The sequence below is a fragment of the Bos indicus genome, chromosome 28, assembly GCF_029378745.1.
Source record: "Bos indicus isolate NIAB-ARS_2022 breed Sahiwal x Tharparkar chromosome 28, NIAB-ARS_B.indTharparkar_mat_pri_1.0, whole genome shotgun sequence".
Lineage (NCBI taxonomy): Eukaryota > Metazoa > Chordata > Mammalia > Artiodactyla > Bovidae > Bos > Bos indicus.
In genome coordinates, this window is record NC_091787.1 from 29,991,941 (window position 1) to 30,013,843 (window position 21,903).

Sequence of the window (21,903 nt, forward strand, 5' to 3'; positions counted from 1 at the left end):
GAAGAGGTCTCTAGTCTTTCCCATTCTGTTGTTTTCCTCTCTTTCTTTGCATTGATCGCTGAGGAAGGCTTTCTTATCTCTCCTTGCTATTCTTTGGAACTCTGCATTCAAATGGGAATATCTTTCCTTTTCTCCTTTGCTTTTCGCTTAACACATATTAGCAAATGCTTTTCCAAAGAGAATGTACCACTTTACATTGCCACCAGCAGGGGATAAAACTATCTATTCCATTACAGCATGTAGCATTATATATGATTTCAAGTTGCTCTATGACTGTGTGGATCACAACAAACTGTGGAAAATTCTTCAAGAGATGGAAATACCAGACCACCTGACCTGCCTCTTGAGAAATCTGTATGCAGGTCAAGAAGCAACAATTAGAATTGGACATGGAACAACAGACTGGTTCCAAATCTGGCAAGGAGTATGTCAAAGCTGTATTTTGTCACCCTCCTTATTTAACTTATATGCAGAGTACCTCATGTGAAATGCCAGGCTGGAAGAAGCACCAGCTGGAATCAAGATTGCCAGGAGAAATATCAATAACATCTAATATGCAGATGACACCACACTTATGGCAGAAAGCGAAGAAGAACTAAAGAGCTTTTTAATGAAAGTGAAAGAGGAGAGTGCAAAAGTTGGCTTAAAGCTCAACATTCAGAAAACTAAGATCATTGCATCCAGTCCCATTGTTTAATGGCAAATAGATGGGGAAACAATGGAAACAGTGACAGACTTTATCTTCTTGAGCTCTAAAATCACTGCAGATGATGACTGCAGCCATGAAATCAAAAGACGCTTGCTCCTTGAAAGAAAAGCTATGACCAACCTATTGTCTACTAAAAGCTATGCAATTTAATAGACAGCATATTAAAATGCAGAGGCATTAGTTTACCAAGAAAGCTTCCAGTAGTCAAAGCTATGGTTTTTCCAGTAGTCATGTATGGATGTGAGAGTTGGACTATAAAGAAAGCTGAGCACCAAAGAATTGATGCTTTTGAACTGTGGTGTTGGAGAAGACTCTTGAGAGTCCCTTGGATTGCAAGGAGATCAAACCAATCAATCCCAAATGTTCATTGGAAGGACTGATGCTGAAGCTGAAACTCCAATACTTTGGCCTCCTGATGGAAAGAACTGACTCCTTGAAAAAGACCCTGATGCTGGGGAAGATTGAAAGTGGGAGGAGAAGGGAATGACAGAGGATGAGATGGTTGGATGGCATCATTGGCTCGATGGACATGAGTTTGAGTAAGCTCCGGGAGTTGGTGATGGACAGGGAAGCCTGGCGTGCTGCAGTCCATGGGCTTGCAAAGAGTTGGACACTACTGAGCCACTGAACTGATGATTAGGGAAAACATCATGTTGATTACTAGTTAAGCTGTGTATTTTCATATATTTGGTTCTAGTTTCAGAGTTATAATTGCTTCATATATTTTCCCAGTTCCAGTGATGTCAATTATTTTCTGAATAGACATTTTGACCTACCTAACTGGATTCATGTACTTTGTGTAGTCTTTGAGAGATGTGGCAGTTTATGATTAAACATAAATAAATACACACATACATATTCTCAATAATGAATTTCTTTTTTTCACTCAGTGTGCTCAATGGTGCCTTCAAATTAATTACTCTAGAGAAAGGATTATATTTTATGTTTGCACTCCATATTGTTATCCAAGTATATTACGGAAGGAAATACAGGATCAATCCTGATAATTTAAAAATAAAACTAGAAATTATCTTCGAATCCAGAAGCTTAAATGATAGATTATTTGTGATTTTTCCCATATGTTTAAGTAATAGTTTTAAAAGTCTGAGAATTTATAATTGAATTGTGAATCTTTTTTTCCCTGTAGGTTGGAAAAGAGACTGTTCAAACCACTGAGGATCAGATTTTGAAGAGAGATATGCCACCAGCATTTATTAAGTAAGTAATTAAACATTCTTCTATTGCTAAGCAGAATAGTCTTTTTGTTAGGAAAGGAAAAATAGTGATCGTAGAAGGAAATTTTAAAATATATAAAGCTCTGGTAACAGTTGAAGTTTCAGTTTTTCATTTTTCAACACTCAAGTTTTCTACTGTTGATTTTATTCATTGGTGTTAAACATTTTTGACATAATTTTTAATCAAACTATGACTTCTGAATTTTGTTTTTCAGAGTGGAAATGATTTAGAAACATTCTGATTTTAGCATGCATGAGTCTGGATTATGTACTGAATACTTTTGCTCAGCAATAACTGTAGATATAAACTTAAAAAAAATATTGTAACATATTTCAGTAGCATTTTAAATTTAAATTTCTAAGCATTTTGACCTATCCTATCTAAAGTAAGCAGAGTTACTAACTTTTGATTAGTTAAAGCTTCTTTATGACAGTCAAGTCCTAAGTAAAAGTAAAGGCTGATGCATAAGACAAAAAAAAAAAAAAAGAACCTCTACAAGTCATTAAGAATAAGATGACTATTCGGTTAAAAAACAAAAGAGGCAAAGAATTTGAATAGGCAATTCAAACGAAAGGAAATCCAAATAGCCACTAAACCGATGAGAAAGTGCTCTATGTCATTAGTCACCAGAAAAGTACAAATTGTTCTATTATAAGCTCCTAAATTAAGAAGTCTGATGTTGTCCGTTGTTGGTGTGGATGTGGAGTAACTGGAACACCCCTATGCTGCTGTTGGGAATGTAAATTGGTACAACCACTTTGAGAAACAATGTGTCATTAGTAAAGCAGAAGATAGGCAGTTTCACTGCCTCCCAGTATGTTCCCTAAAGAAACTTATACCCTGGTACACTAGGATCTATATACAAGAATACTGATATCAACATTGTTCATGATATCATTTGTCTATCTACATTGGAATGGATAAAAACAATCATGGTATAGTCATCCGTTGAATATTAGTAGTAAAAAGTAATGAGAATATCTCATTTTAAAATGGTCAATTTTATGAATTAAAAAAAAGAATGAATGAATCTCAAAAATAATTAGGGAAGTGAATGATAGAGATAGAGATATATAGGTTGTTGTTGTTCAGTCGCTAAGTCCTGTCTGACTTTTGACGACCTCATGAATTGCAGCATGCCAGGCTTCTCTGTCTTTCACGTCTTCCAGAGTTTGCGCAAATTCATGTCTGATGAGTTGGTGATGCCATCTAACCATCTCATAATATGTAGGTAGATTCCATCTATTTAAAGTTCAAAACCATGTAGAAATAGATTGTGTTGTTTAAGGATGCCTGTAAGGTAAAAAGATAAAGGTGAACAAGGAAATAATGAACACAGAAGTCTGAGTAGTAGTGTTTTGAGAATGAAAAAGGAGGGCTATATGAGGGAGAGAAATGCAGGGGCTTCTAAAGTGTTAATAATGTTCCATTTCTTGATTTAACTGTTCAGTTACATGAGTGGTTATTTTGTAATTATACATAGGCTTTTGCAATTTTCTGTATCTATATGATATATCACAATTCAAAATAAAGCAAAAAGTGTTCCTTTATTTTTATCTTCCTTATGCTTTATTATTTTCATTGAACAGATGCAAAATTTCACCCATATTGGTGCCTTATTTCTAACTTACTTGAGTGGGTGCTTCTACAGAACTATGTTTTTGTTAATTCTGCAGAATGTTCATGTGTTAGGAAGTAAGGTACCAGAAGCATCTGTTTTTTGCAGTCTGTTTTGTGGGAGTATCTTTTCAAACTTGCCTTCCTTGGACTTGGTGGCCTCCTAGGTTTCTTCCGGGTCTGACCAGTATGAGCCTACTTTATGTGCCATTTCATCATCATGGTAATAATTAAGAGTCCAATGCTGGCAGTTAAATGTATTATAATTAAACTTGCATTTAGTTTATAATAAAAACACAACTCTAGCTTATACCCATTTATCCCTCACCCCCTGGAAGGTACAGAGCTTGGTGAGATAGTGTATAGGGAAATTCAATATCTGGTAAGTTAGACTTGATGAACCTATAAAAAGTTACTTTTAACCCTTCACATTCAAGTCTTTGAATATCATTTGATTGGTAAATGAATTTCTTTAGGAAACTGATTTCTGCTTGTTCCCAGAACTCAGTCTGTAAAGAATCTGCCTGTAGTGTAGGAGACCCAGGTTCAATCCCTGGGTCGGAAAGATGCCCCTGGAGAAGGAAATGGCAACTCACTCCAGTATCTTTGCCTGGAAAATCCCATGGACAGAGGAGCTTGGCGGGCTGCAGTCCATGGGGTTGCAAAGAGTCGGGCATGACTGAGCAACTAACAGTTCACACTTCACTTCCAGAGATAAACTTTTGAAATACACTGTGTGCTGTCTCACAGGCTTCCTTGGGGACTTAGAAAAATTAAGGAGTACCCTAGTTGTGATGACATTCTCAAAAGAGTAGGTAACTTTAAAACAAAGCAAAACTTCGTTGATCACCCTTGGTGGTAACTAGGTCCCCAGCCCCTTACTCTGGTAATGGAAAATTTAAAGAGTTAAGAGCTTCCTCAAAAAATTGAAAATAGAACTATCACATTATCCAGCAATTCAACTTCTGGGTATTTATGTTAAGGAAACAAAATTACTCATCTTGAAAATCTATCTGCACCCCTTGTTCATTGCAGCATCTTTTACATAGTCAAGATATGGAAACAATCTAAGTATTCATCAATGGGTGAATTGATATAGAAGATGTGAGATATATATTATTCAGCCATAGAAAAGAAGAAAAGTCTGCTGTTCGTAACAACATGGATGGACCCTGAGGGCTTATGCTAAGTGAAATAAGTCAAAGAAAGACAAATATTGTATGATTTATATGTGGAATATTTTGAAAAATGAATTCGTAGGTAAAGAGAACAGATGGGTGGTTGTCAGAGGTGGGGAGGTGGAGGGATGTGTCAAAAAGCACTGACTTCTAGTTATAAAATAAATAAGTCATGGAGATACAACGTAGAGCATGGTGAATATAGTTAACAATACTGTATTGTATATTTGAAAGTTCCTGAGAGTAGATCTTAAAAGTTCTCATCAAAAGAGAAAAAAAAATATAACTATCCTTTCTCTCCTATGTGTACTTTATTTCACAGTAACCTAATAGCCCTAATTGATGAGGGGAATTCTAACCAGTAAATGTGGAATAAATGACAAATTAGAAGTTGTCTTTGTGTAACATTTAATGAAACCATTGATTTAGGAAAGGATCATCAATGGATGAAACCATTTAGAGGTTTTAACCTTTATCATACTATGGGGGGAAATCCCTGGTTTCCTTGAGGAGTCAGAAGAAAACATTGTGTTATGACCAACTGAAGTAATTACTGAGCAGTTTTTTAAAAGTACATGTCTTAATATGCCACTCTCTGAAATGTTACCTGAAAATAACCTGGAGTACAGAAATAATATGACTGTGGTTATCAACCAGATATGGAGAAAAATAAATATTCTTTGGTTTAAAACATCAGGCCTCTTTATACTTTTCTTTGGAATGCAAAATGAAGCAAAAAATAGCTTTAGTAGATGCCTTGACTAGGATGGGGAGGGGACAGAGAGGGAAACAGATGGAAGCAATTAATGACATCCTTGGAACTGTTGAGTAGGACATTCTTTTGGGCTGTTTGGTTGATGTTTGGAAGTTTCCAGGGCATGATAGACTGGTGCTTCCTCTGCCTCCACTTTCACAAGGGTTTCTAAATAGTGTCTGCTTTGGGAACACTAAAAAATAAGTTAAAAAATTTATTCTTAGATCAGTCTCTTCTAGATTGTTAAAATGTCAGGGCTAAAGAAAACAGAAGACTGGTGATCTATAGATGGATTTATACCTAAGCAATCTGATGTAGATGTAGAGATTTTTAAAGGGAAAGATGTCATTTTCAGATTCTTTGATTTTATCAGGTTTTGAGGGGATCTTAAAATCATAGTCTAATTGTGTGACTGGCAATTAAGGGGGCATGCTGGAATGTTACAGAATGTTTTAGTATCAGCTAAAGATTATACATTTGGGTTGTAACTATGGATAAGGGACTTCTAATGATTGGCAATTTGTTATTATAAAACTGAAGACCATTTTAATATATAACAAGATTTGCTTTGTCACACGAAGACTTGTTCTTGGGTGGAGCAAAAGTTATCTGATCCCTGACTGCACTGGCAGATAGAGTTTACAATTTACTAATTTTACCGAAGATTGCATTAATAGCCATGCTGTTGCACAAGAGGTGTAGGGTTGCATGATGGTTGCCATAGACAGTGTGATCTTCATGGACTTCAGCAGTGCCATGGTCATGCTATACTGTTAAAATATTGCTTAGACTCACCCTATAAGAAGTCATTTGTTCCCTTAGAGTCTGGCAGCAGGAGAATCAGCTGCTGTACTCCATGTTTTACTTTGTGTCATCGTCATCAATCACTGTTATCAGGCAGTGGCAGCAGCGATAATATTTATGTGCAATTGATTGATTAATGGGCTAGACACACTAATTGGTTAATTGAGTATTTACTGATGACTTTTTATGTGTGTTGTGTGCTAAGTCCTACATAGAATAGCAGTTTGTATCATTCTTATTATGAATGATCACTGGTAAGATGTATTACAAATTATTTAGTAATAGTGATAAAGTGCCCAAGTTTACAAGCGCTTGGTTTTTTTTTCAGTGTAAATTGATCATATTCAAGATCACATATATAATAACATCCCTCTCATTCCAACTCACTAGGTTTCAGTTTTTTCCTTTTACCTTTTATTGAAGTATAATATGTTCACCAGCTTTTTATTATGCTTTCTTTAGTGGGGGAGAAATTAGTGGAAATATAGATATTGTGGCTGAAAACTGTGCATAATTCCAGGTATACCCAAGAGGGTAGGTCATATATGAGAGTTTTATTCTTCTGTGTATCATGGAGTGAATAAGGTGACCTGCTATTACAGAGAGATTTTTTATTTCCTTTTTTTTTTTCCTGCTCTCTTATTATTATTTTTATATTTTATTTTTAAACTTACAATATTGTATTATTTCCTTTTTTAATATTTATTTATTTTGGCTGTACTGGGTCTTTGTTGCAGCACATGGACTTTCTCTAGTTGGTGGTATGAGGGCTCTCCAGTTGCTGACCATGGGCTTTGTTGCCCCGAGACATGCAGGATCTTAGTTCCCTGACCAGGGATCAAACCTGTATCTTCTGCATTAGAAGGTGGATTCCTAATCACTGAACCACTAGGAAAGTCCCTGCAAAGAGGTTTTTGAGAAAATGCTTTAAGAAGTTTCAAATTGAAGAGGTGTAAAACAGACTGATTCAACTGTAATAGAAGTTCTGAGGAGTGCTATCATTTTAGGTAGAAATAGTAGGAAGACGTTTCATGTAGGAAGTGGGACTTGGGTGGATAGCGGGAGGGAAAAAGGAGCATACTGGAAATGGGGACAGGTGTGGTGAGAAAGGAAAATACTCCAGGTGGAATGAATAGCATGAGTCAGTCATGGGGGCTGTGAGGAAAGGAAGTCACAGTGGGAGTGATGGGAACTGAGCTTGGGTAGCTGGGCCACATGATGCAGCCCTTGGAGGCCAGGTAGGGGAATTTGGAGTTGGGTGCAGGGAAACTTTGCACTTCTCGAACAGTAAGTAGAATGACAAAATGAAGGCAGTTTTTCAGGAAGATTCATAGCCGATACAAGGTGAATAATAGGTAGGTGTTAGTGAAGGAGAGTAAACTGTATGTCAAAACGACCAGATTCATTTTCTGTCAGCATGGATTTGCTTCAGGTTGATTTCTTGTAGGTAAAAAAATGTTTATGGCGAACTATTTTATTTGCCTCAGAAAAATTGCTGTTGTGGTATACAGTGGAATTTCATTCTTATTTCTGCAATGGAGCAGAAATGGATAAGGAAGGCAGTTCTTGACTCTTACCCAGGGGTGTTCAGTGTCTGAGCACGTCCAAAAGTGTCTGAGCATGTCCAAAAGTGTTACCTGTGAGGTAGTCTTGTGGTATGAACTTATTTAAAAGGGCATAGTGCATTTTGTCTGTTGGCAGGCAGATGACAGTTTCATTTAGAGCTGGGAGGTGTCGCCACTCTGTCTCAGGGCTGTTCTGCACAGTCTGCTTGAAATCATCAAAACTTGGATTGAGTCACTAGTTTGGACTATTTTTGAAACATATTGTAATGTTTATGCCTATCAAATAAAAGAATGTTCCTAAAATACTTTGTAAAAGGGTGTATGTGGTATTGGAAATGTACAGAATGGCCATTAATCATATTCCCTAGGAAATTGTCTTGTTTTGACCCTTAAACTTTATTAGGTAAGCACAGTTATAGTCTGTATTTGATATAATTTTATCTTGACTGATATTCATGTACAAAGAAATTTCTAAAGGATTTAAACATGCTTACACTTAATTTAGGTCTCTTCTGACCAAAAGTAGTAGTGCTGTATTTTTAGATCACAAGCCCTCATAATTAGCTTTTTTCATTGCTTTGATCTTGAACACTCTGAATAATTTGTGACGAAATCTGAATTTTCAAACACTCTTCTTGGTGAAAGTGGCCAGCACATCTTTTTAAAGTATTAATTCTTTGATTAATACTCAATGCACTTTGCTTCTCTGGGGCTAAGGTGTGATTCTAATTTTTTTTTCCAAGTGTTTTTGTGATCCTTTCCATTGCTGCTTTAAGAGATTTTTGTCACTTAACATAGCTGACCAAGTAGCATCTGCCAGCTGATTTGTTGCACCTTTGACCTAGAGCAAGCATTTAGACTTTAAACAGTTCACCTTTGAACTTGCCATATTAAACATAGTTGAGTACTACTTGTTTTTCATAGACTTTCTCAAACAAAAATGATTGAAATTTTGAGTCTTCTCAGTAATGAACTCTGAGTATTTTATTAAATTGTGGGAGAGTTCTAAACATGTTGGCAGGGATTTAACCCTTATTTTACTTTGTATACCTTAATAATTAAGAGGTAAACAAGTAATACTTGAAACATGCAATACTTTGGTTTCCATTGCCAACAGACTAGTCATAGTAACATGATTGAGGAGAACTCAAGGGGCCAAGGGGACTCACATTTATTATGTATTACTGGGTGAGGTACTTATGTATTTTTATTTTCTCATGTAATTCTGAGAACACCAACTTCAAAGTATTAATACATTCATTTTATAGATAAGAAAACTAAGGTTTGATAAACATTTTTTTAAATTTTATTTTATTTTTAAACTTTACAATATTGTATTAGTTTTGCCAAATATCGAAATGAATCCGCCACAGGTATACCTGTGTTCCCCATCCTGAACCCCCTCCCTCCTCTCTCCCCATACCCTCCCTGTGGGTCGTCCCAGTGCACCAGCCCCAAGCATCCAGTATCGTGCATCGGACCTGGACTGGCGACTCGTTTCGTACATGATATTATACATGTTTCAATGCCATTCTCCCAAATTTCCCCACCCTCTCCCTCTCCCACAGAGTCCATAAGACTGATCTATACATCAGTGTCTCTTTTGCTGTCTAGGTTTGATAAACATTAACTCACCTAAGTTTGCTCATGTAAATGGAAGAGCATGTTTCCTGTTGATGGTCTTGTGGTGTCCAAGTGCGTGTTCTTTTCATAATCTGACTTCCAAGAAGTCATGTAGTCCACCCCTCTCTTTTTTAGGCAGTAATAACTTTATGGGCTCTCCTGGTGGCTGAGATGGTAAAGAATCTGCCTGCAATGCAGGAGACCCTGATTGGATCCCTGGGTCAGGAAGATCCCCTGGAAAAGGGAATGACTACAAACTCTAGTATTCTTGCCTGCAGAATCATGAATCATGGACAGAGGAGCCTGGCAGGCTATAGTTCATGGGGTCACAGAGAGTCAGACACGACTGAGTGACTTTCACATTTTCCTTTTGTTTTTTAACTAACTTTATACAACTCTGAGGATAACTATTTACAGTTTTCCTAAGTATTTCCAAAGGAGGAATTTTACGGATGTAATTTGTGATGTACTGCACACACAGTTCTTAACCTATATAGAAGTTAAAGTCATAATATTTTAAAATTAAAAAAAATCATAGAGATTATATAATCCAACTGCTTTATTATATAGATGAATTGAGGCCATTGGCTACCCCAACACTACCCTGCAAATATAAACAGAAACACTAAAAGTAATTAGCGACTAAAATTCCCTTACTTATTACCTTCACTATTGCTATAAAGGTCCATTCTCAAATTAAGACGTTCGCAAAATTAGCGCTTTTTTCCCCATCTACTTAAAATCTTTATTGTTCTTTTCTTAGTAGATGCAAGAGAACCTTATAAAAATAGCTCTATTTCTGTTATGGACAATATGCATATAAATGAGACAAGATTTATTTATAAAATAATATTCAGAAACTATACCTGGAGGATAATTGTTTTGTGTATTTTCTGTGCTACAAAGTAAAATGCCTTTGAAATGCATTTATAAATAATGTAAATACATTTTAACTATGGAAAATAAATAAAATTCCGACATTAACAAATTGAAAAAAAAATAGCTCTATTTCTTGAATACCTTTTATGAGCTGGTACTTTCTTTTGTTGTTTAATCCACCTCATCTTGCAGATGAGGAAGCTGAGACTCAGTAGTTCACAGTAATTTGTTGAAAGTTACACAGTACATAAATGGCAGAGTTAAGATTCAAACCCTAGACTATCTGACTCCCAGGCTTGTACTCAATCTAGCATGCTAAGAATGTTTTTTGCCCTTCCTTGTAAGAATCTCTTCTCATAACATATTAGTTACTGTGAGGCTTAAATGAGTGAGATAATATATGTAAAAATACCTGAAAAAAATTTTTCCTGATTATTAGCTTCCTTCTTGAACTTCTCGATCTTTTTTTCTCAGTCATTTTCTCCAAATAAACTCAGTTACTTTTTAAGCTTTTTTCATAGAAGAGTCTCCTCTAATTTATTCTCCTGTAGTAAGACCTTTTTTTGAAAATAAAAGTCATGATTGCTTGTTTTTATTGAATACTTTTTCTGTATCTGCTCAGATAATCATGTGGTTTTTATCCTTTACTCTGTAAGATGGTCTTTGGTCTACTCCATAAATATCAGCTTTTCTGATGGTGACCTGTATATGCATTTCTTTTTCTTTTTTGGCCACTCTGCATAGCTTGCTGGATCTTAGTTCCCCGGCCAGGAATCAAACCTAGGCCCCAGCAGTCAAAGTATGAAGGCCTAATCATTGGGCCCCCAGGGAATTATCCCACCTGTGCATTTCTGAGACAAACACTATGTGATTGTGATTTAGAAAAGAAAATGCAGTGCTAAATTCAACTTTAATATTTTTAAAAGGCTTTGCTTCTTAGTTCCTGAGGGGTCTTGATCTATAATTTTCTTTTGTTATTCTGTTTCTTACCCTGTTTTGTTATCAAGGTTATTTTGATCTCATAAAATAAGATTTCTAGTCTTTGAAACATTTTATATAACAAAAGGATTGTCTATCCTTGAAAGTTTGGCAAAACTTGTTTCTAAAACTTTCTCTGGGTCTGGTGTCCTTTAGAGGAAGAAGAAATTCGATTACTCTTTCAGATTCCTTTTATTATCTAATTCAGGTTTTATTAAATTCATTTTGAGTTAGCTTTAGCAATCTGATTCTTTTCTAAGAAATTATCCATTTCATCTCTCCTTTTTTGTTCAGTATTGTTGACTTCTGCTTTTTTTCTTATCACTCTTATGGGGGGATTTATATTTTATTATTTTTTCCCAAAATCTGTTTCATTAAATTCTGCTCTTATATTCATTGTTTAGTTAAGTTTATTATATGAATATCTTATTTTCAATATTTCTTTTATGTTCAGTATTTCTTGTTTTTAATAAATATATTTTGAGCTCTCAGTTTTGCTCTGACTACAAGCTTGTAAACAGCTTATAGGTACTTACGCTGCTGCTGCTGCTGCTAAGTTGCTTCAGTTGTGTCCAACTCTGCGATGCCATAGATGGCAGCCCACCAGGCTCCCCCGTCCCTGGGATTCTCCAGGCAAGAACACTGGAGTGGGTAGCCTTTCCCTTCTCCAGGGGGTGTTCCCAACCCAGGGATTGAACCCACGTCTCCTGCATTGCAGGTGGATTCTTGACCAGCTGAGCCACAAGGGAAGCCCACTTACATATAGTAGTTCAGCCCTAAATATTTTGTAGTTTTGATGTGAATTCCTCTTACCTATGTGTATTATTTAGTAGTACATTTAAAAATTCCTTTTGCTACAGGCATACTTCAGAGATATTGTAGGTTCAGTTCCAGATTATTGCAGTATTTGCAATAAAGCAAGTCACATGAATTTTTTTTTCCAGTGTATATAAAAGTCATTTACACTATAGTCTGTTAATTGTGCAATAACATTATGTCTTAAAAAAAGCAATGTACATACCTCAATTTAAAAAATCTTATTACTAAAAAATGCCAAAGCAATTACAGTAATAACATCAAAGTTCACCATAACAAATATAATAATGATGAAAAATCTTGAAATATTGTTAGAATTATCAAAATGTGACACAGAGACATAAAGTAAGCAAATGATGTTGAAAAAATGGTGCCTACAGTTTTGTTCAACACAGAGCTGCCACAAACCTTCCAATTTGTAAAAAACACAGTATCTGCTAAATGCAGTGAATTGAAGCACAGTAAAATGAGATATGTCTGTATCTTTTGATTGTTAATATTTCTGATTTAATTGCTTTATGACCAGCAGTCAAGATGTATTATTGATTCTTGGAAATTCTGTGACATAATAAGTGGTCACTGTTGGTAAGTATACTGTGTGTGTTTAAAAAGAAAGTGTATTCTCTTCTGCTTGGGTGTAGAGTTCTCTTTTTATCAATTAGACCAACATATAAATATTATTGATCTGACTTGTTATATAGTCTTACTATAGATCATAAATTGTTTATGATTAAGGTCTGTTGAAATCTACAATAATTGTAGATTTGTCAGTTTTCCTCATAATTGTCAATTTTAACTTTATATGTTTCAAAGCAGTATTATTTAGTCGTTACAAGCTTATGATTCTCTGGGTCCTAAATTATGTTCATTATTTTGTTATTAGCCTTTCTTAAGAATGACTGTTGCTTGATGTTAAGCCTACTGTTGACTTTTATTTCCAGATTTTTTCTTTTTTTCTTTTTTAAACCACATCTTAGATTTTGTAAGTTTTTTTCATAAGTAAAAATATTTTCTTATTGTGTCTGTGCTCAGTTGTGTCTGGCTCTTTGCAACCCTGTGGACTGTAAACTGCCAAGCTCCTCTGTCCACGGGATTATCCCAGCAAGAATACTGGAGTGGATTGCCATTTCCTCCTCAAAGGGATCTTCTCAATCCAGGGATTGAACCCACTGGATTCTCCTGCATTATCAGGCTGGTTCGTTACCACTGAACCACCTAGGAATCTCTTATTGTGTCTATTCCACTTCATTTGTGTTTAGGTATTTACACTTCTGCTGTGTCATTACATTAGCAGTCATTACATTCTGGTGTAGAATAGTGATTGTTAACTTTTTTTCAGCATAAGACCTTCAAGTAATAATGGTAAACTATTACTAGTTAATTAAGAATATATAAGAATAAAGGTTACAATGAATTTATAATGTTTTAAAGTAGATTTTGATTTTACTTATCGTGACAACATCAACATACATTTGAAAACTACTAGTATCTGTAATGGAGAAGGCGATGGCACCCCACTCCAGTACTCTTGCCTGGCAAATCCCATGGACGGAGGAGCCTGGTGGGCTGCAGTCCATGGGGTCGCTGAGTCGAACAGGAGTGAGCGACTTCACTTTCAATTTTCACTTTCATGCACTGGAGAAGGAAATGGCAACTCACTCCAGTGTTCTTGCCCGGAGAATGCCAGGGAAGGGGGAGCCTGGTGGGCTGCCGTCTCTGGGGTCGCACAGAGTCGGACACGACTGAAGTGACTTAGCAGCAGCAGCAGCAGCAGTATCTGTAAGACACACTTATTTCTATGTTTATCTGTTTCTGCCGTAACCCTAGCATGAGATGGAAGAAAGACCAGAGGAGCTGATGGACCTGTAAATAGCAGTGTTCTTGATTGAACCTTGTAGGCTCTGAATCCCCTCTTCCTTCACAGATGCTAGATTTGAACAGGAGGTGAAAGAAGGTGGGGAGAAAGACTAGGACTAGTCTTTCAGGCTTTAAAGGATACAAAAGGTTGTGACTCACACTGTCTTTCAAATAACCTGCCACCAAAACTTGAGGAGGATGTAACTTGGGCAGCAGTGACACTTCAAACCTTCTCATCCCCACCACGCTGCTTCTCTTTCAGTTATCTCTGGGCTTTGGTTTTGTTTGAAGGGGAAGTTGAAACTGGCTGCATAGCTTCTAATATCATATGAAATAAAAGAATTTAGTGAGCCTTTGATGTTTTTGTGTGTTTTAGCTCTGTTATCTCAATGTACATGTTCTAGCAAAAACAGTTTGGTGTTGCCCTTAAAGGGTTTTGAATTTTTTCAGTATGACTCATGACTCATTGTGGTTTTTAATTTTAGTCAAAATTACTGTCACTGAGTTAGGTCAGGAAAGGAATGATTTGTGGATAAGCCCTGTAGGATCTTCAAATCTAGGAGCCCAGGGTTGGAACAGTGTGTTACCATGCAGCGTACACGTGGGTCAGTTGGTGCTAGGCATTTGCTACTTGAGCTAGATTAGAGTTTATCATTGAACTCAGTGTTCCTGACTCCCTCCTAAAAACTGTAACTGCTTGTGGCCTTCACTCAGGTTTCTGGATGACTAATGGCTAAGGCTCCCTGACCTTTCTCAAAATGGCAATGCCAGGAGCAAAGCATATTGGTTTGTCCTGGGTTGCCACAGAATGAGTCTAGCTTTTGCTATTTTAAAGTAAAATTTGTGCCAAATGGCGAGTATATAAAAGAATATTTTCTCATATCTCCCAGAGTCTTTTGAAATCTGTATATATATTATTATCATTTCTTAAAAATTTTATGTGTATGCACAAAAGAGATGAGGATAGACTGGGTTGACTACAGGCCATTCTTCCTGTTTGAGGGGAACTAGAAGGACTGTACTCTCAGTTGTTTATGCCTGGAATTTCATTAGAGCTCATTTGACAGGTTAACAGTTTAAATGCTTGAATACCTAGGAAAGGGGGAATCTTTGAGGCATCAGCAGTCGTTTTTACTGATCTTGGGTTAGGTTCTAAATTTAGGAAAGCAGAGGGTATTTGAGTGCTTACCCCTTACCCTCAACCCCTGGCCTCTCACCCAGGCCTTATATTTGTGAAGGGCCTGGGCTTCAATATTTTCTTCAAATGATACCATGTATATAGTCCCAGAGGAAAAAAGGCAGTCTTAAAAGAAAATCTTTATCATGCAATTAAAATTTCTCAATGTAAAGACTTAAATATTCTACTATGTTTATAACCTTGTTTTGGCATTTCTTTGATGGGTTTCTCAAATGGAAGTGACCTGGCCCTTTCATGATCTCCGAGAGACCCTGCCCAGATAAGAAGGGAGGGGAGGTCTGAACATGCATTAAGAAGACAGCAGGAAGAGCCTGGCCAGTCGATTTTGCCTGTGAGGTCATTATGCCAGGGTCTGCCTGGTTGGAAATGGTCATGTTGGGTGCCATGGCTACAGTGGCGGAAACCTCATCACTAGCTGATTGTGTTCTTTCTTCCTCCCACCTGTTTCCTTCCCATCTACCAAGTGTTGTCTATGCTTCAAGTGATCGGATGTGCTTGTGATCTGACCAGCTCTCTCTCTCTTGAGAGGACAGGTCCCAAGATGTAAACACTTGCTTCCTTGGATGTGCTCCAGGCTAATCCGACTTCCAAGAAATCATATTTTCAGGTGTTCTGCTCCACAGCACTGCAGTCTTTAGAAAACAGAACACATTTTTTGTAATAGTGTTTATAACCTAAGTGACTGTACTGTCTAAGGTTAGGTTTTATTCAAATAGTGAATTTGATATGGGATAGTTTCCACCACCCCTCAACATGTGTTTTAGGGGTGGGGTGAAAGTTTAACTTGCTGAGTGTTTTAGAGAGCTTTCTGGTTTAAAGTTATGGAGCAATATATGTCTATATAGGCCCATAAGACTCTCTCCTTTAGGGAGGCATACCTTGTTTTATTGCATTTAACTTCATTGTGCTTTGCAGATACTGTGTTTTTCACAAAGGTTTATGGGAACCCTGCATTGTCAGATGGTGGTTAGCATTTTTTTTTAAGTGATAAAGTATTTTAAAATTAAAGTGTGTAGTTTTTCTTCTGGGAATCATGCTATTGCATACTTAATAGACTACAATAGAATATAAACATAACTTTTATATGTGCTGGAAAAGCAAAACATTTGTGTGTCTCACTTTATTGTGATATTTGCTTTATTTCAGTGGTCTGGAACCAAACCCTCGATATCTCCAAGGTGTGCTTATATTATTTTTTCCAGCTCTCTTTCTCTCCCTTCCTCATTTAAATCAGTGAGCTGGGATATGATAATTGATTTTGACAGAGTAGATTGAGATTATTTGGCTTCAGGGTGAGGGATTTACCTGTCCTTTGTAGTAGTTAACTGCCCTTCCCTAGTCAAAGCGGGTCTACTGCAAATGTTTATTATTGTTCACAGAAAGACACTTGACTGTGTCCCTGTGAGAGAGTGAGAGAGGCACACACACAGAGAGAAAGAAAGACAGGGAGGGAGAGAAGGAGATGGGGAGAATATGATTCCATGGAAAAAACAACTCAAAGAGATGCTACTAGGAGAATTGTCATTATAAGTAGTGCTGAGCTTCTGAGGGCAGAAGCACCTTTTCTATCACAACTCTTGTAATCTCTCAGTTAAGAAAGAAGACTACTTCTACTTTTGTATCCCCTCAGCATGTGTTGGGCATACTTCTAAATACTAATTATTTGTTTATTTATATGCCTCGTCTTACCAAGGTGGTAACCCCTTAAAAATAGGGACTTAAAAAAAAAAGGTCTAGGGAGTTCCCTAGCAGTCTAGTGGTTAGGACTTGATGCTTTCAATGCTGTGGCCCGGGTTCAGTCCCTGGTTGGGAAACTAAGATTCTGCAAGCTGTGTAGCGCACCTTCCTTCCAATTTAGTTCTAGGACTCATGTAGCATGTAGTAGGTCCTCAATATGTTAGATGAACAAATATATGAAAGAATTAAACTAAAGGAATTTAAGATTAGTAACTCACTTCTTTGATGATGCTGTGAAAGTGCTGCACTCAATATGCCAGCAAATTTGGAAAACTCAGCAGTGGCCACAGAACTGGAAAAGGTCAGTCTTCATTCCAGTCCCTAAGAAAGGCAATGTCAAAGAATGCTCAAAGTACCACACAGTTGCACTCACCTCACATGCTAGCAAAGTAATGCTCAAAATTCTCCAAAGTAAGCTTCAACATTACATGAACTGTGAACTTTCAAATGTTCAAGTTGGATTTGCAAAAGGAAGAGGAACCAGAAATCAAATTGCCAACATCCACTGGATCATTGAAAAAAGCAAGAGAGTTTCAGAAAAACATTTATTTCTGCTTTATTGACTATGTCAAAGCCTTTGACTGTGTGGATCACAACAAACTGTCGAAAATTCTGAAAGAGATGGGAATACCAGACCACCTGACCTGCCTCCTGAGAAACCTGTATGCAGGTCAAGAAGCAACAGTTAGAACTGGACATGGAACAACAGACTGATTCCAAATAGGAAAAGGAGTACGTCAAGGCTGTATATTGTCATGCTGCTTATTTATCTTATATGCAGAGTACATCATGTGAAATGCCAGGCTGGATGAAGCACCAGCGGGAATCAAGATTGCTGGGAGAAATATCAATAACCTCAGATATGCAGATGACACCACCCTTATGACAGAAAGCAAAGAAGAACTAAAGAGCCTCTTGATGAAAGTGAAGAGGAGAGTGAAAAAGTTGGCTTAAAACTCAACATTCAGAAAACGAAGATCATGGCATCTGGTCCCATCACTTCATGGCAAATAGATAGGGAAACAGTGGAAACAGTGACAGACTTTATTTTTGGCAGCTCCAAAATCACTGCAGATGGTGACTGGAGCTTTGAAATTAAAAGACACTTGCTCCTTGGAAGAAAAGTTATGACCAACCTAGATAGCATATTAAAAGCAGAGACATTACTTTGCCAATAAAGGTCCATCTAGTCAAAGCTATGGTTTTTCCAGTAGTCATGTATGGATGTGAGAGTTGGACTGTAAAGAAAGCTGAGTGCCGAAGAATTGATGCTTTTGAACTGTGGTGTTGGAGAAGACTCTTGAGAGTCCCTTGGACAGCAAGGAGATCCAACCAGTCCATTCTAAAGGAGATCAGTCCTGAATATTCATTGGAAGGACTGATGCTGAAGCTGAAACTCCAATAATTTGGCCACCTGATGCAAAAAAACTGACTCATTTGAAAAGATCCTGATTGTGGGAAGGATTGAAGGCTTGAGGAGAAGGGGATGACCAAGGATGAGATGGTTGGATGGCATCAGCAACTCAATGCACATGAGTTTGAGTAAACTCTGGGAATTGGTGATGGACAGAGAGGCCTGGCATGCTGCAGTCCATGGGGTCGCAAAGAGCTGGACACGACTGAGCCAGTGAACTGAACTGAACTCACTTCTGGATGCAGTCTAGAAGAATCTTTAAACATGTCTTGTGGCAATGAATCTTTATAGTCTCTAAATCTGTTTTTCTCTTATTTTTCTTAAATAAAAAAATTTAGCGTAAGTTAAAACATCTTGATTAGTGATAATTGAAATCACATGGAACTGAATAGTTTGGAACCTTTCCATCTCTTAAATGATATGGTGTTATATCATGTAGTAATTTTATGAAGAATGGACTTGGGGGTTATGAGTGGGTCCTGTGAGGCTGTCATTGGTTCATTGATCTAAAGCAGAAGAGCTTTCTACTAATTTAGATTGAAGACTCAAAGGCAGAGAGAAACCTTAAAATGTGTTAGCTGATTGATATAAAGTAGCTAACTCATTATGATTAATATATAGTCAAGATTTATTTTTTTTTAATTTTATAATTATTTAAGAAATAGACTTTATCCCTACTGTCATTCTCTAACATGCTTTTTAAAAAAGATTTGTATTGAAAAGCAGATCACTTTAAGAAGCCAAGCAGGTTGAATGTTTAAGTAAAATCTCACTTTCCATAGACAAGACAGACTCCTTCCTGTTTCTGCCTACTGGTTAGTCATGGTGGGATTTGTTTGGCTTTATGAATCTCATTAAATTTTAATGTACAGATCGGATGTCTTATTGTAGGTAGAAGGAAAGGATGCAGTGTCTGTTTTGGCCCTATCATTTTACCACACAAGGGAACCATTAGTGGAGAATCAAATTGATTCCTGTAAAGCTTTTCCATTTCATCTTTTCTTTTTCCTGTTTCCTTTCTCCATGATGGTTATTCCTTTCATTTATTTTTTGCTTTCTCCAAATTTGAAACACTTGTGCAGAAACTATCTTTTCAAATAGATGCAGTGCAGTAGTTGCATTCTGTAGTGTTTATGTTTGCTATAATTTCATCAAGGTTCATGTTAACCTAGAAATAAGTTTGTGACCTTTTAAAGTTAATGATTTTGATGGCCAGATGATTTCATGATATCCTGTACTTGAAAAAAATCCATTCTTTCATTCAACAAGTGTTTATTGAGTATTTACTGAATATTTCTTATGTGTCAGGGATTGTACCCTGTGACTACAGGAAAGATAAGGTCCTTGATCTTGCTGACAATGGCACCCTACTCCAGCACTCTTGCCTGGAAAATCCCATGGTTGGAGGAGCCTGGTGGGCTGCAGTCCATAGGGTCGCTAAGAGTCGGACACGACTGAGTGACTTCACTTTCGCTTTTCACTTTCATGCATTGGAGAAGGAAATGGCAACCCACTCCAGTATTCTTGCCTGGAGAATCCCAGGGACGGGAGAGCCTGGTGGGCTGCCGTCTATGGGGTCGCACAGAGTTGGACACAACTGAAGCGACTTAGTAGTAGTAGTAGTAGTAGTAGTAGTAGTAGTAGTAGTAGTAGTAAGGTCCTTGATCTTGCTGAACTTACACTCTTGTGGGAGATAGGAAAAACAAAGCCAGGAGGGTTTGTCTCATGAACACATAAGAGAGACACTTATATTATATAGTGTCACTTATATATTATATAAGTGACACATATTATATAGTATTATATAGATTTGCCTAGGTTTTCTGAAAGAAGAGTCGTTTAAAAGCAGCATCTAGTCATTTGTCAACACTGCCTTCTGGGTCAACTGTGTCCTCAAATTTTGAAGAGCACACGTGTGTGCTCTCTTATTCCTTTTGCTTTGTTGCCACCGAGAAAGCAACCTGGGTCACCAGCAGCTCTACTGGAGCCATTCGAGAAAATTTGGCCAGGGTTCTCACTCTTGCTGGTCTACTCAAACCAGCGGGGTCTGATCTGGAAATAATGAACTGAAGATGTGCAGCCAGTACTTGAAGGACATGAGCTTCTTTAACTTGGCCTAAATGAACTCCCTGTAATGGATCATCCAGCACATGTACCATATGCAGAAACAATACTAGCTCTTTGTATATAAAATAAAAGTTTGAAAGCTCAAAAAAAAAAAGCAGCACCTAAGAGAATACATAGGGGTTAGTCAAGCAAAAGAGAGGAGAGAGAAAGAGGCGTTTCAGCTAGAAGGAATGGCTGTTAAAAAAACAAACAAAGAAACCTTGAAGCAGATGGCCAGTGCTCTTCAACTAGTGGTCTTTAGTAAGCATCTGACTATTCCTAAAGTGAAAGTCGCTCAGTCGTGTCCAGTTCTGCGACCCCATGGACTATACAGTCCATGGAACTCTCCAGGCCAGAATACTGGAGTGGGTAGACTTTCCCTTCTCCGAGGGATCTTCCCAACCCAGGGATCAAACCCAGGTCTCCTGCATTACAGGCGGAATTCTTTACCAGCTGAGCCACAGAGGAAGCCTGACTATTCCTAAAGGATTTTTGAGATACTTTGAATACTTTTGAATACCTTGAATATTCCAATTTTAAATTAGAAATAAATTTAAATATTTATTTAATTAAATATTTAATTATTTTAATTTAAATATTTAAATATTTTAAAATCATAAGTTTAGTTGCAAAGTATGTGTTTTCTGCCATATTATGTATTTTGTACACATCTCAAATGTTTCCATGTTAATTTAACTCTAATTTGTGGAAAACATTTGCCACAATATTGGCAAAACCAGTCCTCATTGTCTAACTAGCAAATCAGATTTACTTTTTTTAAACTTCCTGTCTTAGAAAGTTCTTGCTTTAGCCAGTCAATTATCTTTTAAAGATTTAAAAATAAGAAAAAAATGTGCTTTTATATTTATGCACATAGTTGCCATTTTGTGCTCTTCATTTATTTCTGTAAATCCAAACTTCTATCTGTTATAATTTTCTTCCTGAAGGACTTCCTTTAACTTTGTTTATAGTTCATGTCTGCTGGGTGATGAATTCTTTTAACTTTTGCGTAGCTGGAAAAGTCCTTATTTTGCCTTAATTTTTGAAATATTTTCTTTGTATCCACCCAAAGTTCTTTCAGTGCTTTGCTCCACTCTTCTCTGGCTTGTATTGTTTCCAATGAGAAGTCTGTTGTTATTCTTATCTTTGTTTCTCTGTAATATAAAGTGTCTCATTTTTCTCTGGCTGCTTTTAATATTTTCTCTTCATTATTGGTTTTAAGCAATTTCTTACGATGTAGCTTGTTGTGAGTCCTCTGATGTTTTTTGTGCTTGAGGTTTATGAAGCTTTTTGAACCTTGTGCTTTATTCTTTTCATTAAATTTGAAAAATTTGTAGCTATTTTTTCTTCAAATTTTTTTCCTGTCCCTTTTTCTCTCTTACGGGGACTTCAGTCACACACGTATAGGCTGCTTGGAATTGTGCCACAACTC

The 21,903-nt window shown here is 36.9% G+C and overlaps 1 protein-coding gene across 4 annotated transcripts in view; it reads left to right on the forward strand.

The window, feature by feature from the left end:
* The window catches only part of VCL (vinculin), a 109,171-nt gene that overhangs the window by 40,707 nt on the left and 46,561 nt on the right, over positions 1 to 21,903 (forward strand). For all 4 annotated transcript variants that reach the window (XM_070782216.1, XM_070782217.1, XM_019953761.2 and 1 more), the window contains exon 2: positions 1,857 to 1,927. In XM_070782216.1, coding sequence (XP_070638317.1) covers positions 1,857 to 1,927 — 71 coding nt within the window. The remainder of the gene's footprint in view (positions 1 to 1,856; positions 1,928 to 21,903) is intronic.